General features: G+C 22.7%; 2 protein-coding genes across 4 annotated transcripts in view; one reads left to right on the top strand and one right to left on the bottom strand.

Annotated features, from left to right (window-relative positions):
- The first annotated feature begins 943 nt into the window (after window positions 1-943).
- On the top strand, window positions 944-21,904 carry LOC122508799. 2 transcript variants are annotated; one of them, XM_043622353.1, is made up of 5 exons: window positions 944-1,082; window positions 1,428-1,610; window positions 17,678-17,938; window positions 18,072-18,427; window positions 20,944-21,904. In XM_043622353.1, exons 3-5 carry the CDS (start codon window positions 17,694-17,696, stop codon window positions 21,489-21,491), a joined length of 1,149 nt encoding a protein of 382 aa, XP_043478288.1. In that variant the 5' UTR covers window positions 944-1,082; window positions 1,428-1,610; window positions 17,678-17,693; the 3' UTR covers window positions 21,492-21,904. The 2 variants fall into 2 exon arrangements, with proteins under 2 accessions (XP_043478288.1, XP_043478287.1); XM_043622352.1 differs by having other exon boundaries at window positions 1,015-1,168.
- The window catches only part of LOC122508800 (vascular endothelial growth factor A), a 32,730-nt gene continuing 14,718 nt past the window's right edge, over window positions 4,440-22,451 (bottom strand). Inside the window, exons 4-8 of one of the 2 annotated variants that reach the window (XM_043622354.1) lie at window positions 21,660-21,750; window positions 13,221-13,429; window positions 12,010-12,132; window positions 11,685-11,869; window positions 4,440-5,528 (exon numbers count right to left, since the gene is read on the bottom strand). In XM_043622354.1, the coding sequence (XP_043478289.1) occupies window positions 5,393-5,528; window positions 11,685-11,869; window positions 12,010-12,132; window positions 13,221-13,429; window positions 21,660-21,750 (744 nt within the window). In that variant the 3' untranslated portion in view covers window positions 4,440-5,392. The remainder of the gene's footprint in view (window positions 5,529-11,684; window positions 11,870-12,009; window positions 12,133-13,220; window positions 13,430-21,659; window positions 21,751-22,451) is intronic. The other variant, XM_043622355.1, reaches the window with a different exon arrangement.

The following is a 22,451-nucleotide window of genomic DNA, read 5'->3' as shown; positions in this document are numbered from 1 at the left end:
TTTTGATTTCTATAGAAATCAAAATTTGTTTGTTTTTCTAAAAACTTATGATTTCTAATATTCATTTTCCTAAAATTTGTAAAATTCCATAATTTTGATAAAAGTTAGAAAATTGTTAAAAACATTTTGCATATTTTCTGTTTCTCAATATTATAATAAGGAAATAATTTATATAATTTCTGTTTCTTAATTACAATTGTTTTAATAAAATTCAAAGTTTTTTAAAAATAAAGGAAAAAAATGTTTATAAATTATTTGTCATTTGGAAAATTTAATTGAAAATGAAACTGAAAATGTTTAGAAAATATAGGAAAAAATTTTACTCAAAAAAATGTTCTGTTACATTTATTTACGAATTTCTTTAATTGTAAAATTATTCAAAAACATCAGTAACTTATTTTTTAAATAAATATTTAAATATTATTATTTTTTCATAGGAATTGAGACATTCAAAAATTTCAAATTCAAATACCTTTTTTAAATTAAACAATTTATAACAATATAAATTTGATAATAATTAAACATTTATAAAAATAATTGAATAATTGCGAAGAAATTTATTTAAAAAATTGTAAATAATTGAATTCTTGTGAAATTTTTATTGAAAATAATTAAAATGTTGGCACGTCGATAAAGTAGTTATTCATCTTTTGTATTCAATTGTATTCTTAAATTATTTAAATTTTCCCGCTAAACAGACTGAAAAACTTGGCACGCATGCTTAAAAATTATTATCGATGTTCATGTAAAAAATATTTTGTTTATCGAATATAAATTTAATAAAGAAAGAAAAATATTAGTATACAACTGGATTTTATATTTATTAAAATCTAGGTTCTTCTTAATTGTTTCATGCATTATAATATGATTCAAATATTTTATAAATCTTAAAATTGTGTTTCATTTGATTACCGTAGTTAAATGATTTCCCGCTTTTTATGTCCAGAGATTCCCGCGTATTTAATTATGATGATTATAATTATGATTATGATTATGAATAAAAATCTAAAGTATAGAAGATCAAATAAGATTAATGAAATTTTACGTATCATTGAAAATCGGCTAGATTGAAGACTCTATTAGTAAGTGTACATTTAATAAGAAAGTAGTGAATTTTAATTAATACCAAAGTGTTACAGAAATTGTTTTATCATTTCAGTAATTTGAGGTTAGAAGTGCACCAAAATGACTAAAATCACAAAATAGTTTTTAATTTAACAAAGATTTATTTACACGAACATACATTTTTTACTTATTTATTTATTTATTTAAAAAATTTACCAACAATTTTCTAATATAATCTATTAAAAAATATTTAATGGTTTAAAACTATTTTAAGGTTATATATTAAAAGTTGCACGTTTTGCACGCCAAGTTAACACCAATAGCAGATTAAATTTTTAATCATTGTTTTTCTATTATTTTAGCTTTCCTAACGAATAAACATTGAAACTGATCAAGAAGTTTTAATGTTTTTGTTTAAAAAAAACCTTATAGTAAAAGTCTACAATAACTAAGAGGAAAAGTCGGTGTACATTTGAATTCTGTAAAATTCTTAAGAAATTGAAGCTTCCAAAGGAATATCATAGAAGAAAATTAAATTAACTAAGGTAAATGTTTAAGGATAATAACTTATTAAAATATGTAGTCTATTAGAATTGTACGTGATACTTATAATTTATAATATATACATATTCATAAGTTTATAGGTGTACGTTCTCATGAAAAGGGCCGACTCTGGCACTATGGGACTTATCTACCTATATGAGCATATTCTCGATTAATTTCTAACACTTTGAGAAGTCTTAGACCCCTCTAAGTAAAAAATTCTTCAACTTTTAGAGATTTAAAGTTTGAAATGTGAAAAATCTAATTTAGAAAAAAACGAATTTAAAATTCAAATTTACCATTAGTTCTCATGCTAATTAAAAATTAAAAATAATATTATTAATTGTTTTAAATACGATAAAATCAAAATTCTGAACGGCTTTTAGAAAATTGCGATTATCTCCTAACTAAAATTAAATTTACAAAATGTGCCCTTTTCATGGAGACGTACACATATAAACATTACATTCAACAGTTTTGATTTTTAAAAACGATTTACAGTAATAAAAATAATTTTCTAATTTAATTTTTTTATCGCTTAAAGCTTTAAAATTGGACATTATTTCTTAAGTGTTTTGAGTATAATTTTAAATTTTTTAATATTTATAAATTATTCTAATAAGAACATATGTAAAATATTAACATACTTAAATACAGGAGTTATATCATTTACAAGAATTTAGAAATTTGGTCTCTGCCATTTTTAAATTCGTAAAATAGACACTATAAATTTTGTATTCTGTTTTGAAAGAATTTTTCCAATAACAGGGCTCGAACCAGTGAAAGTATTTAAAAATACGGACTTTACGTACCAAAAATGAAAAATTACAGACCATTTACGGACCAATTGCTGACAAAAATATAACCAGTCCGAGTCAAATAAGAGAATATTTTACTTAAAACAATAAATTAAATTTTTCATAACTATAAAACATAAAGATATCGATAACTTCATGTGATCGATTTCTTCATGTTTTATAATAATTAAGGATGACCGAGTGATAAAATCATTATCAATTCAATTATTATTCTCAAGAATGTTTAACTAAAATTCTTCTTTAAATCGATTATTTTCAATAATTTTCAAAAAAGTTCTTTGACAATTTTCAGATTCATTTGTTTACAATATTCAATTTTACGAAATTTTAATTATTCGTAAATTCTTCAATTAAATATACATTAGAAAATAAAAATTTAAATAATATAAAAAAATCCGCAATTAAACTTTCTCAAAAAAAAATTGATTCCACAGAATTGTTAGTTAAAAATATGAAAAAATCAAATTTTCAAAGATTTTAATCTGAAACTTTTACAAAATTTAATTATTTCTAAAAATTTACGCTCTAATGATTTTAATATTCAATCATAATCTAAAATTTTAACTGAAATCCATTTTTAAATCAATTTTTATGAGAAAGTTCTACTAGAATTCAATTATTTAAATACAAAAAAACAATTTATTCTCATAATGAATTTTATTAATAAATTTTTAAATAATTGAATTATTTGACGAATTTTAATAAACTTTTTAAGAATAATTACATTTTTCGAGGCATTCGATTAAAATTGTATTAAGAATAATCAAAATTCTGACATAAATTTTATTATTTATAAAAATAATTAAAGTCCTAAAAAGAATTTTATTATTTATGAAAATAATTGAATTGTGGCTAAGAAATTTATTTAAAATTTATAAATAAATGAATTTCTGTGAAATTTTTATTATTTTGTGAAAATAATTAAAGGTTTGTGTAGAATTTTATTAATTTTTGTTTTTAAATAATTGAATTCTTTTGGAAAATATTATTAGAATAGTAAATGTCTATATTAAAAATTATTGAATTGAGGAAAATTTTTAAAATTAATTGAAATTTTGCTAAGAATTTTATTAAAATTTTTTTAATTAATTAAATTTTGGAGAAGAATTTTATTATTTGTAAAGATAATTAAAATTTTGACAAGAATTTTATTAAAATTTTTGGAGAGAATTTTATTATTTGAAAAGATAAAAATTAAAATTTTGACGAGAACTTTAAAAAAAAATTAATTCTACATAATTGTTAGTTGAAAAATATGACAAATTTAGATTTTCCAAAATTTTAATTTGAAACCCTTTGAAAATTCAATTCTTTCTAAAAATTCATGCTCCAATGCTTTTAATATTCAATTATTATCCAAAATTTCAAAAAAAATTAATTTTTAAATCAGTTTTGAGTAGAAAATTCTACGAGAATTCAATTATATAAATACAAAAATAAATAATTTATTGAATAATTGATTACTTCTTAAAAATAAATTCTCATAAAGAATGTTATCAACAAATTTTTAAATAATTGAACTCTTTTGATGAATGTTACTAAAATATTTATGAATAATTACATTTTTTGAGGAATTTGAATAAAATTGTATTAAAAATAATCAGAATTCTGCTATAAATTTTATTATTTATGAAAATAATTGAATGATTGCGAAGAAATTTAAAAAAAAAATTGTAAATAATGAAATTACTGTGAAATTTTTATTATTTTTTGAAAATAATTGAATGTTTGTGTAAAATTTTATTAAATAGTTTTTTAAATAATTGAATTCTTTTGGAAAATTTTATTAGAATAGTAGATGCTTATTCAAAATCATTGAATTGAGGAAAATTTTTGATAATAATTGAAATTTTGACAAGAATTTTATTAAATTTTTTGAAAATAATTGAATTTCGGAGAAGAATTTAATTATTTCTAAAGATAATTGAAGTTTTGGCGAGAATTTTTAAATATTTTTGAACATAATTGAATTTTTGAGAAGAATTGTATTACTTTTGAATGTAATTGAATTTCTACAATCATTTGCAATTTCTCTAAAATTATCCAAATTTACAATTTACAATTCACAATTTACGGACTTTACGGACCTTTTTTCAAAAAAACGGACTTTTACGGACTTCAAGCAAAGTTACGGACCAAATAAAACGTGAATCAAAAGATTGTTAGAAAATTTAAATATTTTTTACAAATCTATTGTTTGTTTTTTCTGATATATGTTACTAAGGAAGTAAATTCCACTTTTATGATAAAAACATTCTTTACGAGAAATGATAATATCCGTTTCTTAGAGTAATAAATAATGCAAAAATGTATTTTGTAACATAAATTTTTAAGTTAAAAAATTAACGTGAAAATATATCTAGCAACATATTGTACTACATAAATTTGCATGTAAAAAATTTATAAACAGTAAAAGAATTTAAAAGGCTTTTAAAACCTATAAACAATTACAGTTTACTGAAAACGCAGTCGTTATTTTAATATACGTTAGAAATAATGTCCCTATAATTCTCTTTCATAATTTAATTACAATAATATATAAATATGAAAATAAACATGAATTTACATTCTTTAGCTTAAAGTTGAGTCAATTATATTGTAACTTTATACAATATTTTGATATGAATACTTCTGGATGTTATTTTAAATTCACAACAGGTAAAAACTATCACATGAGTTTCATTCATTACTATTATAGAATAATGTGACATAATTTGTAATACGTCATTGTAGTTTACGAAAATTTACATTTTTTAAATTAATAAAAGTCATAATAACAAACCGAAGAAATGGTACTTCACATAGTCAAATAGAAATTAAAAATTAATCTATGTGATGAATAGTCGCTTATCCAGACTTTAATCTCTTAATGTTAATACTTTTTACAATTCTGGTAAGGCGAAATTTCTTAGCAGTATAAATACTTGAATAGAAAACATAATTAATTTTTACTGTTCAGCATATTGTTATCGTCGTTTTCGCGAATCGTCTACATCGGGTGGATATAAAACCGGTAACGACTGACTAGGTCTTGGTGTATTAAAGCTATAATTTGGTCTTCTGTTGTCGCTGGACCAGGCTTCGACTACTATCTTCTTGCAGCTGAAATTAAAGAGAATTCATTTTTAACAAAATTTTAGCAGATTCATTAAATGGAAATTTAATGATAATTTGAAAATTAATGCCAAAAGTCATAAAAAATGTGACTACTGCAGTTACATTGATAACATATTTTTAAATTTAAACTTAAATAAAATATTTATTTTTACTAGGTTCCCTAAAATTAATTTTAATCATTAAAATTCTAAATTTTCTTAATTTATTTGTTAATTAAACAATTCAAATACAAAATACAGTTTGAAACTCCGTTTTTAATTATTACTTCAAGAAGAAAATGGAAAACTGAAAATATTCGTTAATAATTGTGTTCATTACTCTATATAGGTATTTTTTTGTTAAATAATAAATTCTTTAATATTTAAATAAAAGTAAGAATTTGACGAACTATTAAAACAAAAATAATTCTAACTCTATGCTTTCACATTTTTAAATTAAAAAAACTACTTTAAATCATATTAAAAATATAATTATTCATACTTTTATTAATGTACCAGGGATGCCACAGATCAGGAAAAAGTCAGGGATTTTTATTAAAAAGTACTGAAGAAAATTAAATTTTTAAAATTCATAAGAAAATTCTGAATGTTTTTTTTTTTGTTTGCCTCATAAACTATAAAACTACCACGAAACCTTCAATTTTATCTATTTATGACAATAATTTTGTACTAAATAACTTCATTCGTAAATAGATGAACTTCAAAAGGTATTAATTTGAAATTTTATAAAACTTAAATTTTGAATTAAATTAATTAGAAGTTTTAAAGAACTTAGATTTTTGAAAAATTGTATTATTTCCAATTCTTCTAAAATCAGTTAAATTTTATAATATATATATATCTGATTAATTATTAAAAATAATGGATTTGGGTCACTCCACTGACTTTCGTCTGGGGGTTGTTGCGGCTATATTTTGAAAAAATCTGGTTTCAAAATATGTAAAACTAGAAGACTTCCTGATTCCATTAACCACAATATTATTCCGAAAATTTTATTTTTTTAAATGTTATTATTAATCAAAAGTTGGCCTCTCAGAGTGTTATTTTGTAACCTTAAATTTTGCACTTTTTTAAAATCGTTTTTATTAAATAATTATTTTATGTCATATAACAGAACTTACCAAAAGCATAAATCATTTGATGGTGAATCAGGAATCGAAGCAATTACTATGGAAATATATTATTTTTAATTAATAAAGCGAAATCGAAAATTTTTTTCACAAAATCAACTTTTTTCTCAATGCTCCTAAAATTTCAATCTTCTCCTTGTAGCTTAAAAGTAATATAATTTACTCAATACTAAAATTTGACGTATGTGTTTTGCTTCGTTTTTGAAAAATTAAATTTTTAAATTATTTTCTTAAAAAGGTTAATTTTATACAATTCTCATCGAATTTCAACGTGTAAATAGAGTGATGTGAAATTGGTCGGTTAACTTCAAGTTCTAAAATTAACATTTTTAAGTGAATAATTTAAAAATTTAATTTTTCAAAAACGAAGCAAAACACATACGACAAATATTAGTATTGAGTAAAATATATTACTTTTAATCTACACGGAGAAGATTGAAATTTTAGGAGCATTGAGAAAAAAGTTATAGTCTTCAGAAAATCGGAAAATTTTTTTGTGAAAAAAATTTTCGATTTCGCTTTATTAATTAAAAATAATATATTTCCATAGTAATTGCTTCGATTCCTGATTCACCATCAAATGATTTATGCTTTTGGTAAGTTCTGTTATATGACATAAAATAATTATTGAATAAAAACGATTTTAAAAAAGTGCAAAATTTAAGGTTACAAAATAACACTCTGAGAGGCCAACTTTTGATTAATAATAACATTTAAAAAAATAAAATTTTCGGAATAATATTGTGGTTAATGGAATCAGGAAGTCTTCTAGTTTTACATATTTTGAAACCAGATTTTTTTAAAATATAGCCGCAACAGCCCCCAGACGAAAGTCAGTGGGGTGACCCATTTATAGAAGAATTCTAGTTAAAATATATTAAGAAATTGACATTTGAAGAAGTTACAAATAATTGCAGAAATTCAATTGTTTTCAAAACTTTTAAAAAATTCTTGTCAAAATTTCAATTATCTTTATAAATTATAAAATTCTTTTCCGAAATTCAATTATTTTCAAAAAATTTAATAAATTTCATTTATTTTCAAAAATTTTCATTAATTCAATGATTTTTAATATCTACTATTGTAATAAAATTTTCCGAAAGAATTAAATTATTTAAAACAAATTTTGATAAAATTCTACGAAAACGTTTAATTATTTTCATAAATAAAAAAATATCACAGGAATTCAATTATTTACAAAGAATTCAATTATTTTCAAATTTGTTATAAATTTCTTCGTAATAGTTCCATTATTTTCACTAACTATACAATTTTTTGCAGATATTCAATTATTTTGGTAAATAATAAAATTCTTTTTAGGAATTCAATTATTTTCATAAATAATAAAACTCAATTTCATAAGTAGAATGGTTATGCTTAATCCAAAAAGTATTTCTCGGGGACTCTTGTCGAAGTGCGTAAGGCCAATAGGGCAGGAGTATAAACAATAAAAAAAAATAATAATAAAACTCATCGCAGAATTTCAATTATTTTTAATTCAATTTTAATCGAATTCCTCGAAAAATGTAATTATTCTTATAAATTTGATTAAAATTCGTCAAAAATATTCAATTATTTAAAAATTTGTTGATAAAATTCTTTATAAGAATTAAATTTAAAAAAGTATTTAATTATTCAATAAATAATTTACTTTTGTATTTAAATAATTTAATTATTTTTGAAAAGGTTTAAAATTAAAATATTTGAAAATATGAATTTTCTGTACTTTTACTGGCTATTTTGAAGAATTGATTTTTTTTAAAAAAGCTAACTTAATTTTTTAAAAATAATTTGAAGTTATATGAAAGTTGCATGGAAATTTTTTCAAATATGGGAATTTTTCCAAATTCTCAGAAATTTTCCTATATTTTCATAAGGAAATTTTCCAAGCTTTCGGGATTTTTTCTACACTTTTTCATGAGAATGTTTCCAAATTCTTAGGAAGTTTTCGATAATTTTGTAGAAAAATTCCTTTATCTATGTTAGTAAATTTTTCTAAATAATTATTGAAATTTGCCTCCTAAATTTTTTTGGGAAAATTTCAAATATTTTTCTTTCAGAGTATTTAATCAAACAATTTCAGAATAATCGAAATGTCGTAAATAATAAAATTCTTTTTAGTAATTCAATTATTTTCATAAATAATAAAACTCATCGCAGAATTGTAATTATTTTTAATTCAATTTTAATCGAATTCCTAAAAAAAATGTAATTATTCTTAAAAATCTTATTAAAATTTGTCGAAAGAATTCAATGATTTAAAAATTCATTGATAAAGTTCTTTATAAGAATTCAATTTTGAGAAACATTCAATTATTCAATATATTATTTATTTTTCTATTTAATTGATTGTAAAATAAATAAATAAGTAAATAAATAATTGAATTATCGTAGAATTTTCTTATAAATATTGATTAAAGAATGGATTCTAGTTAAAATTTTAGATCTGAAATCTAAATTTTCCATACTTAAAATTGAATTGTAAACAAATGGATTTGAAAATTATTAAAAAACTTTTTCAAAAATTATTAAAAATAATTGATTTAAAGAAAAATTGTAGTTAAAAATTCTAAAAAATAATAATTCAATTGAATTGATGGAAATAATTTTGAAGAAGTTACAGTAACAATATTCTTATAATATAAAATAATGATTTTATCACTTGGTTATGTTTTATAATAATATTCTTAAATTGAATTTTAAAAGGTTTAAATTTGAAATTTTTGAAAATCCCAATTCCTATGGAAAAATAATAATGATTAAATATTTATTTTAAATAAAATTATTGATGTTTTCGAATAATTTTACAATTAGAGTAAATAAATGTAACAGAAGATTTTTTTGAGTATCTAATAATTTTTAGAGTGAATCAGAATATTCTTTAGGGTCAGGGAAAAAGACAAAATTTTGTCTGGAAATCAGGGAAAAACAAAATTTAATTTTTGTAGCAACCCTGTGTACCCTGTGTACTTTTTAACAAAAAATTGTTTTTCATAATTAAAAAGGGCAAATATACGAAACTTATTAACATCTATTTTTATAAATTGATTAATTTACGTTAATTTATATTAAATAATTTGTAAACTTAAATCTTAATAAAACAATAGATTGGTAAGAATGAAACTAAAAATAAGGGACCATCCATAAACCACGTAGCCTGTTTTGGGGGGGAGGGGGTTCGGTAATGTGCTACGTTAGACCACATGGGGGGAGGGAGGGTTTTTTAGTCTGAGCAACGTAGCTTTGTATTTTTATTTGACATACATTTTTTTTAAATTACGCGGGCAGCTCGAAAGTCAAGTCGAGAAATATATGTGGACGTCCACATGAAAAGGGCCCATTTTAACACTATTGGAGTTATCTATATGGGCGTATTCCTGGCAAAAGTTGGAAAATTTTGAGTGGTCTTAGAACTTTTTTGGTTAAAAATTCGCTGAGTTACGAATTTAAAAGTTTAGAACGCCAAAAACCTCATTTCGAGAAAAACGGTTACCTTGAAGATAAAAAACCAACAGGTTTTAAATTTTTAAAACCATCCCCCCCCCCCTCTTAATTTTGAAAATACGAAAAACTTTTTTTTTCTAAAAAGGACAGTTTTTCTATTAAAGAACCATTTTTTAACAAGATTAATTATTAGGTACAATTTAATTGTGTCATTTGAAGAAAAAGGATAGATATTAAACTTATTTAAAAATTTTTGACAGTTTCTATTATGAAAAAATTAACGTAATATTCAAATTTTCATTTCGACAATTACGAAAAAAAGACTCTAACATCAATATCTCTGGTTCTTCTGGGAAGTTATTCAGATAAGAATTGTTTACAGTCCAGGACACCTTAAAGATGAAAAATCAAGAGGTTTTAAATTTTTTCCACACCTCTATTTTTAAAATACGGATTAATTTTCCAAATGACCGCCAAAATGGGCCCTTTTCAATTTTCTAAAGAACCAATGAAATCAAACAGTTAAATTATCGATAAATTAATGAAAACCGCATGATTCGACTTGTCAAAACATGTAGATTGATAATAAAAAATTTTTAAAAATTAAGATTTTGCTCCAAAATTACTAAATTGTGATTATCTCGAAAACTAGAACCGACAATATAGGCCCTTTTCATGTGGACGTCCACATATATTGATAAAATATATAGTGATGAAAAAATATACATATATATACAAAAATATCGATTAAATCAAACTCTTACTTGTCAAAGAAAAAAATAAACTGTGATTTAAAAACATTTAATATTGTTTACTATGTTTCAATACGATTTTATTGATTATTTTTAGAAAAGAGAATTTAATATTCATAAAAAAAGAAAAAAGCTACGTTCCATTAGGTAGGGGGGGAGGGGGTTCGGTAATATGCTACGTTAAGCTACGTGGGGGAGGGGAGGGGTCGAAAAGTTCAAAAATCGGAGCTACGTGGTTTATGGATGGTCCCTAATGAGCTTGAGCAGTAAAGTAAAATACTAGTAAAATTTAAATTAATTTTTGAATTCTTTTTCTATATAAATTTAAAAAATGAATTGCAATTTATGGTTAAAAATTCAGACCAACACCAAAGCGTGAGAGAGGAAGGCGAGCAACCAAATTTGACTACTTATTATATAATGTGCCCCTACAGCATCTAAACTTGCAGCAACATTGATAATATTACCTGAATATTGTGAAATTGCAGCAATGTTGTCAATCTTGCTGCAAGTTTAAATGTTGTGGAGAGTAGTGTAAAGAAGAATAGTTTAGAATAAATATAAATAGTAAGAAGAATTAAATTTGAAAATGTAATTCAATTATATTGACTAGAATGGAATATTGAAATCATCAAATGATGATTGATGATTTTACAATTAAAAAATTAAAATTAAAGAAAGATTAGTTTCAAAGATTACTTAAATTCTATATAAAAATGATTTAAAAAAAGAACCTATGAAAAAAGAAATTATTTTCACTAAAAAATAATTTTTTTTCTAATAAAAGGTTTAAGCCTTTTTCACTCTCATTCACACCTGCAAGTGTTTGGATCGAAGTAGAAGTTTGTAGGACATTGTTCAACTTCCTGACATTGACAGATACAGAGCTCAGGGTTCCACGTTTTCTTGGCGTTACCCGCTTTGCAATTTTCTTTCTCGTCAAGGTTTTTACATTGACATCTGCATTCTTCCGGCTTGTACATTTGATTACTATTACAATCCTGTAAAGAAACATTTTTTAATTTTACATTTCTCAATATATAAATAATAATTTTAATATTAACTGTTGAATATGTTAAATGAATTTTTCATTTTCTGTTTATTAAACAAAAGTTTTTTAAAAAATATAAAAAGTGCTTACTGTTTCCTTAATCGCGCAAACACATCTACATGCTGTATGCTCTTCTATTGGTACAATAATTGCATTCTTAAATCGAAAAGGTTTATGGTTCTCTGTTGAGTAATTAATCGTTGTTGCTGTTATCTGCAAAAATTTGAATTAAATTTAAAATTGAATTATTGCGTTTTAATTATTTTATACTTTAGTACATTTGTACAAAAGGGCCTTGCCGTTAATGTGTTAAATAAATAAATAGTTTTTGTAAAAAATTGATATAAACAGTTATGTATTTGAAATTATAATTATCATGCGAAAACAAAATTTAACAAAACGAACAAATACTTTAATTAATAAAATTAGAATATTTCATAATAAACTAATAAAATAATATTTTAAATTGGAAAATTAGAAAAGTTAAAGAAAATTATGATTAACAAATCAATTTTGTTTTTTATAACAAATTTCGTTTGACTTATTATGCAAATTTTTTTGCTTTCTATTTATAAAAAATATTAGAAAGTCGTTAATTGTTAAAAAATTATGATTAAGAAATAGGAAATATTGAAATGAGGAAAATTTTTTAAAATAATTGAATTCTGGAGAATTTTGTTATTTATAAAGATAATTGTGATTTTGCAGAGAATTTTTTTTAAAGTTTGAAATTGAAATTTTATAAAATTTCAAATTAAAGCGTTTTGATGTTCTTCTATTTATGAAAATTGTAAACTCAATTCTTTGAAAGTTCAATTAATATTCAAATATTTAGGTAAAATTATTCATTAAATAATTTATAAGTATAATAATTGTATGATATTTTTTCAAGAATGAAGTTATTAAAAAAGAAATTATTATCGGAAATAAAAAAATTTTTAAAGTTTTGTATTAGAATTCGTGGTGATTTCATAGCAAAAAAGACACCAAAATTAAAAATTTTCTTATGAATTCCAAACATTTTATTTTTTTCAGTACTTTTAATAAAAATGTCTGACTTTTCCTTGAATCCCCTGTCTCAGAATATATGATTATTGTGGTTATAATAGTAATAATCTATATTCCAATTCATATTTTATTTTTAAGAAAAAAAATTTGAATTACAAATTTTTAAGTTCTATTTTTTTAAATTGATAATTTTATTTTAAAAAGTATGTAAGAAGTTAGCCTTAGTTAGTTTTGCTAGTGAGAAATAAAATACGAGTGATAATTGTCTCTTGTTGAAGATTTAAATTACTTACTTCATAATATATTGTATTATTCGCTGTTGGTTCGCAGGCCAATAAACTATTTTGGCAACAGCCTCCACATCTTTTTACTCTTATACATGCTGGAAAGTAAATGGTCGATGGTTCAGGATTTTTGACAACCCGCACAACTGTACTCTCGGGCATGCATTTTGCAAACTCTGGCCTTATTGCTCTAGATTGAGAATTTCTTCCAACTCGAACTACAAACAAAACCAAAGAGAAAAATTAATAAATTCTAGTAACAGGGCTCGAACTAGGTCCGCAAATCCTGTAAAAGTCCGTAACTTTGCTTGAAATCCGTAAAAGTCCGTTTTTTGAAAAAAGGTTCGTAAAGTCCGTAATTTGATTGAAAATTCTTGGCAAAATTTCAATTATTTTCAAAAATTTTCCTCAATTCAAAGATTTTTAATAGGTATCTACTATTCTAATAAAATTTTCCAAAAGAATTCAATTATTTAAAAACAAATTTAATAATATTCTACACAAAGCTTTAATTATTTTCACAACATAATAAAAATTACCCAGGAATTCAATTATTTACAAATTTTATATAAATTTCTCAGCCATAATTCAATTATTTACAAATTTTATATAAATTTCTTAGCCATAATTCAATTATTTTCATAAATAATAAAATTTATGGCAGAATTTTGAATATATTTTTAATACAATTTTATTCGAATTCCTCGAAAAATGTAATTATTCATAAAAATTTTATTAACATTCATCAAAAGAATTCAATTAATTAAAAATTTGTTGATAACGTTCTTTATGAGAATTTATTTTAAAGAAGTAATCAATTATTCAATAAATTATTTATTTTTGTATTTATATAACTGAATTCTCGTAAAATTTTCTACTCAAAACTGATTTGAAAATTAATTTTTTTTTGAAATTTTAGATAATAATTGAATATTAAAAGCATTGGAGAATGAATTTTTAGAAAGAATTAAATTTTGAAAAGGCTTCAAATTAAAATCTTGGAAAAACTAACAATTCAACTAACAATTCTGGAGAATTAATTTTTGTAAAAAAGTTATCGTCAAAATTTCAATTATTATCTTTTCAAATAATAAACCTCTTCGCAAAAATTCAATTGTTTTCAAAAATTTTCCTCAATTCAGGGCTCGAACTAGGTCCGTAAATCCCGTAAAAGTCCGTAACTTTGCTTGAAGTCCGTAAAAGTCCGTTTTTTTGAAAAAAGGTCCGTAAAGTCCGTAATTCGATTGAAAAAGGTCCGTAAAGTACGTAAATTATACGATATAATTTGGATAATTTTAGAGAAATTACAAATGATTGAAGGAATTCAATTATTTTCAAAAGTAATAAAGTTCTTCGCAAAAATTCAATTATGTTCAAAAATTTTTAAAAATTCTCGTCAAAATTTCAATTATCTTTAGAGATAGAGTAGAACGGGGTGAAATAGTCATGGTGCAAAAAAGCCATTTGACTTGACTTTTATTTGAAAACTATTAAACCGATTTATCAGCTATTTAGAATACAAATACTATCAGTTAATACGCAACTTTTGATACTAGTTTGGATGTTGTACCTATATTAATATAATTTTTATTGTAATTTTAATTTTTGAGTTGCTCTGCGTATAATATTTCGATGAACTTTTCGAACATATTACAACCTGTTTAAATGAACGGGTAATAAAAGTAAATGTTTGTACATAAGGAGAAAACTATACTCAAAACGTATTCAATATTAATTTTTGGAAATTGAACTGAATTTAAAATTTATTTTAGCTCTTAGAAAAACTGGTCTTGGGAGTGAAAAAGCCAGGGACAAAAATCCATTGAATATTATGTGAAATTCATTTGTTTTCTACTTAAATTAACCTTCTATTTTTACCAAAATTTCGCGTGTTTAATTAATAAAATTAATTAAACACGACGAAAAAATAGTATAAAGTGCGTTAAAAAATAAACAACGAAAAAACGGTTGCAACAAAATATGGCATCTGTGGTAAAATTTAAGGAAGACTTTAAAAAAAGGTATAAAAACTTGGCAGTGTAAATCGAAAACAAGTAAACTTAACATAATATTCAATTTTCCTTGATGAAAGCTCTTTAAAATTTATTAAAATATTTTAAAAATAAGATTATTTGTCATGTAAATAAAGGAAAACTATAAAATTACAAAAATTAATAACATATTTTGATAAAATCGCAAGGTGGCTTTCTCCCCCCACCAGGTGGTACAAAAAAGCCATTTGCAGAGGTTTCGTAAAACTCTTATAACTAAGTCCTTTCATGGGATAAAAAATATTTCCGTCAAGAATATTCAAGCTTAATAACTAAACTTTCAATCCCATTTGGAAATTTGAGAAAAAAATTTTTAATTCAGATTTTATAAATTAAAATGTAAAAATGTGGCTATTTCACCCCGTTCTACTCTAATTAAATTCTTCTCCGAAATATCAATTATTTTCAAAAATTTTAATAAAATTCTTGGAAAAATTTCAATTATTTTCAAAAATTTTTCCCAATTTAATTATTTTTAATATCTACTATTTTAATAAAATTGTGCAAAAGAATTCAAATTATTTGAAAATTGATTGATACAATTATTCTTTAAAAGAATTAAATTTTAAGAAACATATGTAATTATTCAATAAATTGTTTTCTTTGTATTTAAATAATGAAATTCTCGTAGAATTTTCTCATAAAAATTGATTTATAAATAGATTTCAGTTAAAATTTTAGATTATAATTGAATATTAAAAGTATTAGAGCGTAAAGTTTTAGAAATAATTAAATTTTGAAAAGGTTTCAGATTCAAATCTTTGAAAATTTGAATTTTTCATATTTTTAACTAACAATTCAGTAGAATTATTTTTTTTTTTGAGTAAGTTTAATTGCTGATTTTTTTATATTATTTGAAGTTTTTATTTTCTAATACATATTTAATTGAAGAATTTACAAATAATTGAAATTTCGTAAAATTGAATATTGTAAACAAATGGACTTGAAAATTGTCAAAGAACTTTTTCGAAAATTATTAAAAATAATCGATTTTTAGAAGAATTTTAATTAAAAATTCTTGAAAATGGTAATTAAATTGATAATGATTTTATCACTCTATCTTTAATTATTATAAAACATGAAGTAATCGATCGCTTATCGATATCTTTATGTTTTTTAGTTATGAAAAAATCTAATTTATAGTTTTAAGTAAAATGTACTCTTATATATTTTTGTCAGTAATTGGTCCGTAATTTTCCATTTTTGGTCCGTAAAGTCCGTATTTTTAAATACTTTCATTGGTTCGAGCCCTGTCAATTCAATGATTTTTAATAGGCATCTACTATTGTAATAAAATTTTCCAAAAGAATTCAATTATTTAAAAAAACTATTTAATAAAATTTTACACAAACATTCAATTATTTTCAAAAAATAATAAAAATTTCACAGTAATTTCATTATTTACAAATTTTTTTTTAAATTTCTTCGCAATTATTCAATTATTTTCATAAATAATAAAATTTTTACAGGGATTCAATTATTTTGGTCAATAATAAAATTCTTATTATGAGTTCAATTATTTTGATAAATAATAAAACTCGCATTGCAGAATTTCAATTATTTTTAATATAATTTTAATCGGATTCCTCGAAAAAATGTAATTATTCTTAAAAATTTTATTGAAATTAGTCAAAAGAATTCAATTATTTAAAAATTTGTTCATAAAATTCTATTTGAGAATTCAATTTTAAGAAACGTGCAATTATTTAATAAATTATTTTCATTGTATTTAAATAATTGAATTCTCGTAGAATTTTCTAATAAAAACTGATTTGAATATTAAAAGCATTGGAGCATGAATTTTTAGAAAAAATTGAATTTTGAAAAGGTTTCAAATTAAAATCTTTGAAAATTTGAATTTTTCATATTTTTAACTAACAATATTCTGTGGAATTAATTTTTTTTGAGAAAGTTTAATTGCGGATTTTTTTTATATTATTTGAAGTTTTTATTTTCTAATATATATTTAATTGAAGAATTTACGAATAATTGAAATTTCGTAAAATTATTAAATTATTATTAAATACAATATTCATTGTAAACAAATGAATTTGAAAATTCTCTAAGAACTTTTTCGAAAATTATTATAAATAATCGATTTTAAGAAGAATAAATTTTAGTTAAAAATTGTTGAAAATAATATTTGAATTGATAATGATTTTATCACTCGGTCATCCTTAATTTTTTATTAATTTTATAGTTTTATAGTTATGAAAATTTTAATCTATAGTTTTAAGTAAAATATTCTCTTATTTGACTCGGACTGGTTATATTTTTGTCAGCAATTGGTCCGTAAATTGTCCGTAATTTTAGATTTTTGTTCCGTAAATTCCGTATTTTTTAATACTTTCACTGGTTCGAGCCCTGTAATAAGAAAATAATTAATAAATTATAGTAAACATTTTTTTGTTGCAGAAGCGAAACGAATAAAATGACCGACATAAATTCTCAAGTTGTGTCATTTGCCAATAGTTATTTTACACTGGCAGATGGACTTGCTACTGGATTGGAAGATTATTTAGCCGACAATGTTATTCTCGTTTGGTTTGATAAAACAATCAAAGGCAAAAGGAGTGTAAATACTTTCTTGAATTACCATAAAGTAAATTCAAGGCATATTTTTAATGATATCACGCCAACTGATACTATCGATTACAAAAAACGTAAACCGAATAGGTAATTATCGATCGGAATAATGATGTATTCTCGATCTTTACTGAAAAGTAAAAATTAATTAGTCTTTAATGCCTTTTTGTTCCTGTTGACTTTGTAGAAAAATTAATCAATTAAAAAAAAACTTTTTTCTCAGGAAACACAATCGTTCTAGTGATTCGAATGAATCAAAAAATTCAAATAGTTCCAGTGAAAACATTGACAATTCAATGCACGCCACTGACAATGAAGGGAATCTTATAAAGGAAGAAGGAACTTCTTATGAACTTAGTTATGGTGATCTTAATGAACTTTTTAAATTAGATATCGCACCAACAATTGCTTCGGAAATAGAAGACAGTATTGAAAAAATTAAACAACTGAAAGTAGAAGAAAATATGAATGCAACGGAGGAACATGGACTGAGCAATAGATTTGCAAAAGCGATTCAAGTCGAGGGAATCAAATTTCTTCGAGCAAATGGAGAACTTCGTTTGTGGAAGAAACGCAAAGGTAATTTATAATTCAGAAAATTAATATCGAAACATTTATATCCTAAAACTGATACTTTTTCAAAGTCTCAGATTTTTTTTCTTGGTGAAATATGCAATTAATTCTAGACAATTAAAAAGCTTTTACTTTTAAAATTAATTTTAAATTGAATTAAAATTCTCTTTTATACAAAAAAAACGTTACGAAGTTAGTTATTGAAATATATTATTAAAGAATATTTTTCTGTTAATTGAAGAATTCTTTATTAGACTAAACGATACTACTTAAATTAAGTATTTTGTAATGAGAATTTTTTTTTACACTATTTAATATATTTGATGATTAAATATTGCAAAATTTATTCTATAATTAACGGCTTTTCATGTCTTTTTAACAGGGTTGCCACAGGTCAGGGAATTCAGGGAAAAGTCAGGGAAATTAGAATTGGTCAGGGAAATCAGGAAAAAGTCAGGAATTTTTATTAAAAGTATTGGAAAGTAAAAATCTTTGAAACAATTCATTTATTTTCGTAAAAAATAAAATTCTTCCCAAGAATTCAATTCTTTTCAAAAATAAACATTTTCACCAAAATTCAATTATTTAAAAAAAAATGTAATAATATTCTTCGTCTGATTTCAATTATTTTCAATTTTTTAATGAAATTTCTCGATGAAATTTAATTTTTTTTTGAAAAAGTTTTAAAAAATGTTGATAAATTCAATTATTATTTTTAAAAAATTTTAATAAAATTCTTCATAAGAAATTAATTATTTTCATAAATAATAGAGGAGAACGGGGCGAGGCAGCCAAGACGGCACATTTTGGTTTGCGAGGCAGTTATTTAAATAGGTTTTTTCAATTTTAATATCGCGTTAGAAAGCTTGTCTTATTGGCTAAAAAATCTCCATAGAACATTTTGACGTAGGTTGCACTTAAAAATTCCTACAACCCTTTTCCCAAAGGACCATATTTTGGCATATTTGAAAAAACGTAGGGTGAGGCGGCCAACTATTTTAATAGTTAAAAAAACATAACTTAAAGTTAAAATTAGTGAAACATAACAAGGTAGTTGTCCTTAACTTACTTTTATTTTGTTAGTAAACTTCAAAAATTTACATTTGAATAATATTATAATAATAACATTAATTAAATTCAATTTAACATTTTAAGGAAATATAAATTTTTTATTTTAAAAAAATGGTTTATAAAATTCAATGTTAAGTTTAAAATGTATTCGAGTAGGAAAAAAAGAGAAAACATTTAGAAGATCCAATATGTAAAATCAACTCAAAAAGACGAAAAATTTAGTGTTGGCTGCCTAACCCCACGAGTACTTTTTTAAGAAAACATCCACAAAACCCGTAATATTAAAAAAATCGCAATCTCATTAACACCATCGTCTTCAGCACTAAATTCTGCATTAAAAATCACTTTACAAGAATTTTATTCGTGTAACTCTATTAACTAAAATCACCAAAATAACTCTTAGAAAAGTTACATCCAAAAAGTATGTTTTCATAAATGATACTGTAATTGCTAAACTGCTGCAGCAATAATGCCTATCTGTTAGCAACTAAAGTAAACTACCATAAGCAGTCTACATTATTATCAATAGCGCACGATTTGAAAAAATTATGCAGAAATAAGAAGCAATTGGCTTCCTCGCCCCGTTCTCCTCTAATATTTTTCTCCGGAGTTCAATTATTTTCAGAAATAAAATTCTTCACTGGAATTCAATTCTTTAAAAAATTTTTTAATAAAATTTGTTGGAAGAATTCAATTATTTTTATAAATAACAAAAGCTTATCGCAGATTTTCAATTATTTTTTATACAATTTTAAATAAAATTACAGAAAATTGCATTTATTCTTAAAATTTTTTTTAAATTCGCCGAAAGAATTCAATTGTTTTTAAAAATTTTGATAAAATTCAATTTTAAGAAATATTCAATTATTTAATAATTTTTTTTTTTTTGAAACAATTGAATTCTCAAAAATTTTCTTATAAAAATTGATTATATAATGAATTTTACTTAAAATTTTAAATTATAATTTGAATATTAATAGCATTATAGCGTGAATTTTTAGATATATAATTGAATTTTGAAAAGGGTTTAAAATTAAAATCTTTGAAAATTTGAATTTATAGTTACAATATTCTTATGACATGAAATAATGATTTTATCACTCTGTCATGTCATGTTAAATTTATCATAAGTTATTGAATTTCAGAAGGTTTGTATTTGAGAATCTTAATTCCTATAGAAAAATAATAATGATTAAATATTTATTTAAAAAAGAAGTTATTGGTATTTTCGAATAATTTTACAATTAAAGAAATTCATAAATAAATGTAATATAACATTTTTTTGAGTATCCAATAATTTTTAGAGTAAATCAGAATATTATTTTGGGTCAGGGGAAAAAGTCAAAATTTTGTCTGGAAATGAAGGAAAAACATAATTAAATTTTTGTGGCAACCCTGTTTAAGTTTGATTTAAGTTTATTCAATATTTTTAATAGAAAATAAATTTCTAGGTGGAAATGTTTATGATTCAGTAGCAACATCAGCCAGTGTTTGGAGGAGATCATGCAATCTGCAAATTGCCTATTCTCTTATAAAATCTAAAGCTCAAGTCCCCAATATTAATGTGAAGAACAACACCAAGTCATCTGGGTTCAAGTTCCAAAACAGTGGGCTACTGAGTTTTGAGGAGATAAGTGAGTTAAGCAATCATTTAGTACCAAATGTGAATGATTTTGGGGGTTATTTGCGTAATACTAACTTTCGTGAGGATAGAGATAATTTCTTGAAAAGTTTCGGCGAAGAAATAGCAAAAACTGAATCGGAGCATCATCACTATATTCCCGAATATGTGGGCAACAAGCTTGTCTTTCGTAAAACAAATATTACCGATTGTGAGGAATCAAATGACTTTGTTTTCAATTATCAGATCCATATGATTATTTACAAGGGTGAACGTATTAAAAAACAAAATTCATCTAAAGATTCTGTTAAAGAAACCATTGAAGAGCCCATTGAAGAATCAGTTGAAATGGTTGAAGATTTAGTTAAAATGGAATGAATTTTTTTTCATGCATTTTTTTGTTAATTTTTTACATTTTATTATTATTATTATTAAATATTTACAACGGCTGGATCCGTTGAGAATTGTTTTTTTTTGTTTTCGAATTATTTAATTTGTTGCTCGATAAAAAATATATTTTTTAAATTAGAAAACAGTATTACTTACTTATTTCTGCTGGGGCTGGAAAATCTTCTATGAGATCAGAATAATTAAATTTTCCTAAAGTATTCATTGTCCTCGCAATCGGTAACGATATCTGAAATAAGAATGAAAATGTCAGTTATGTTAATAATAATACATTATACAAATATTGAATGCTCTCTAAGAGTTAATTAAGTTAGTTTAATTAAACAAACACGAAAATAAATTTATTTGAATTGTATTAATAAATTGAAAATTCAAATATTTAATTATCGTTGGTTTTACTTCTTTTTAATAAGAAAAAAAAATAACAAAAATTCCGGGTGTAAAAAATTGCTTATTCCAAGTTTATTAGTCAAGTTGATCGAATTATTAGTAAAATAAAATTCAGAGTTAAAATATTTTGAATTAAAAAAATTAGCTTTAACACATTTTATTGATTTATAGATTGATTTAGTCTTAAATTTTTACTTAAATATATTTTTAAAATAATTGAATTACTTTATATATATAAAAGTAGATTTTAAAAATAATAGAATTTAAAAATTTTTATTTCAAATTTTTATTGAAAACACTAAAAAAATTCAATTTAGGAGAAATTACTACAAATAATTGCAGAAATTCAATTATTTTCAAAAGTAATAAAATTCTTCTCATAAAATTCAATTATATTCAAAATTTTAAAAAAATTCTCGTCAAAATCCCAATTATCTTTATAAATAACAAAATTCTTCCCTAAAGTTCAATTATTTTCAAAAATGTCAATAAAAACTTGTCCTAATTTCAATTATTTTCAAAAAATTTTTTCATTTCAAT

This window comes from Leptopilina heterotoma, unplaced genomic scaffold, assembly GCF_015476425.1.
Source record: "Leptopilina heterotoma isolate Lh14 unplaced genomic scaffold, ASM1547642v1 Lhet_57, whole genome shotgun sequence".
NCBI classification, from domain to species: Eukaryota; Metazoa; Arthropoda; class Insecta; order Hymenoptera; family Figitidae; genus Leptopilina; species Leptopilina heterotoma.
This window is presented reverse-complemented; position numbering and strand designations above follow the sequence as displayed.

Excerpts from the sequence above, each read along its gene's own strand:
- LOC122508799 (XM_043622353.1), top strand. The coding sequence starts at position 17,694 with ATGACCGACATAAATTCTCAAGTTGTGTCATTTGCCAATAGTTATTTT. Across the intron at positions 17,939-18,071 it reads AAAAAACGTAAACCGAATAG|GAAACACAATCGTTCTAGTG; the intron begins GTAATTATCGAT and ends CTTTTTTCTCAG. Across the intron at positions 18,428-20,943 it reads TTTGTGGAAGAAACGCAAAG|GTGGAAATGTTTATGATTCA; the intron begins GTAATTTATAAT and ends ATAAATTTCTAG.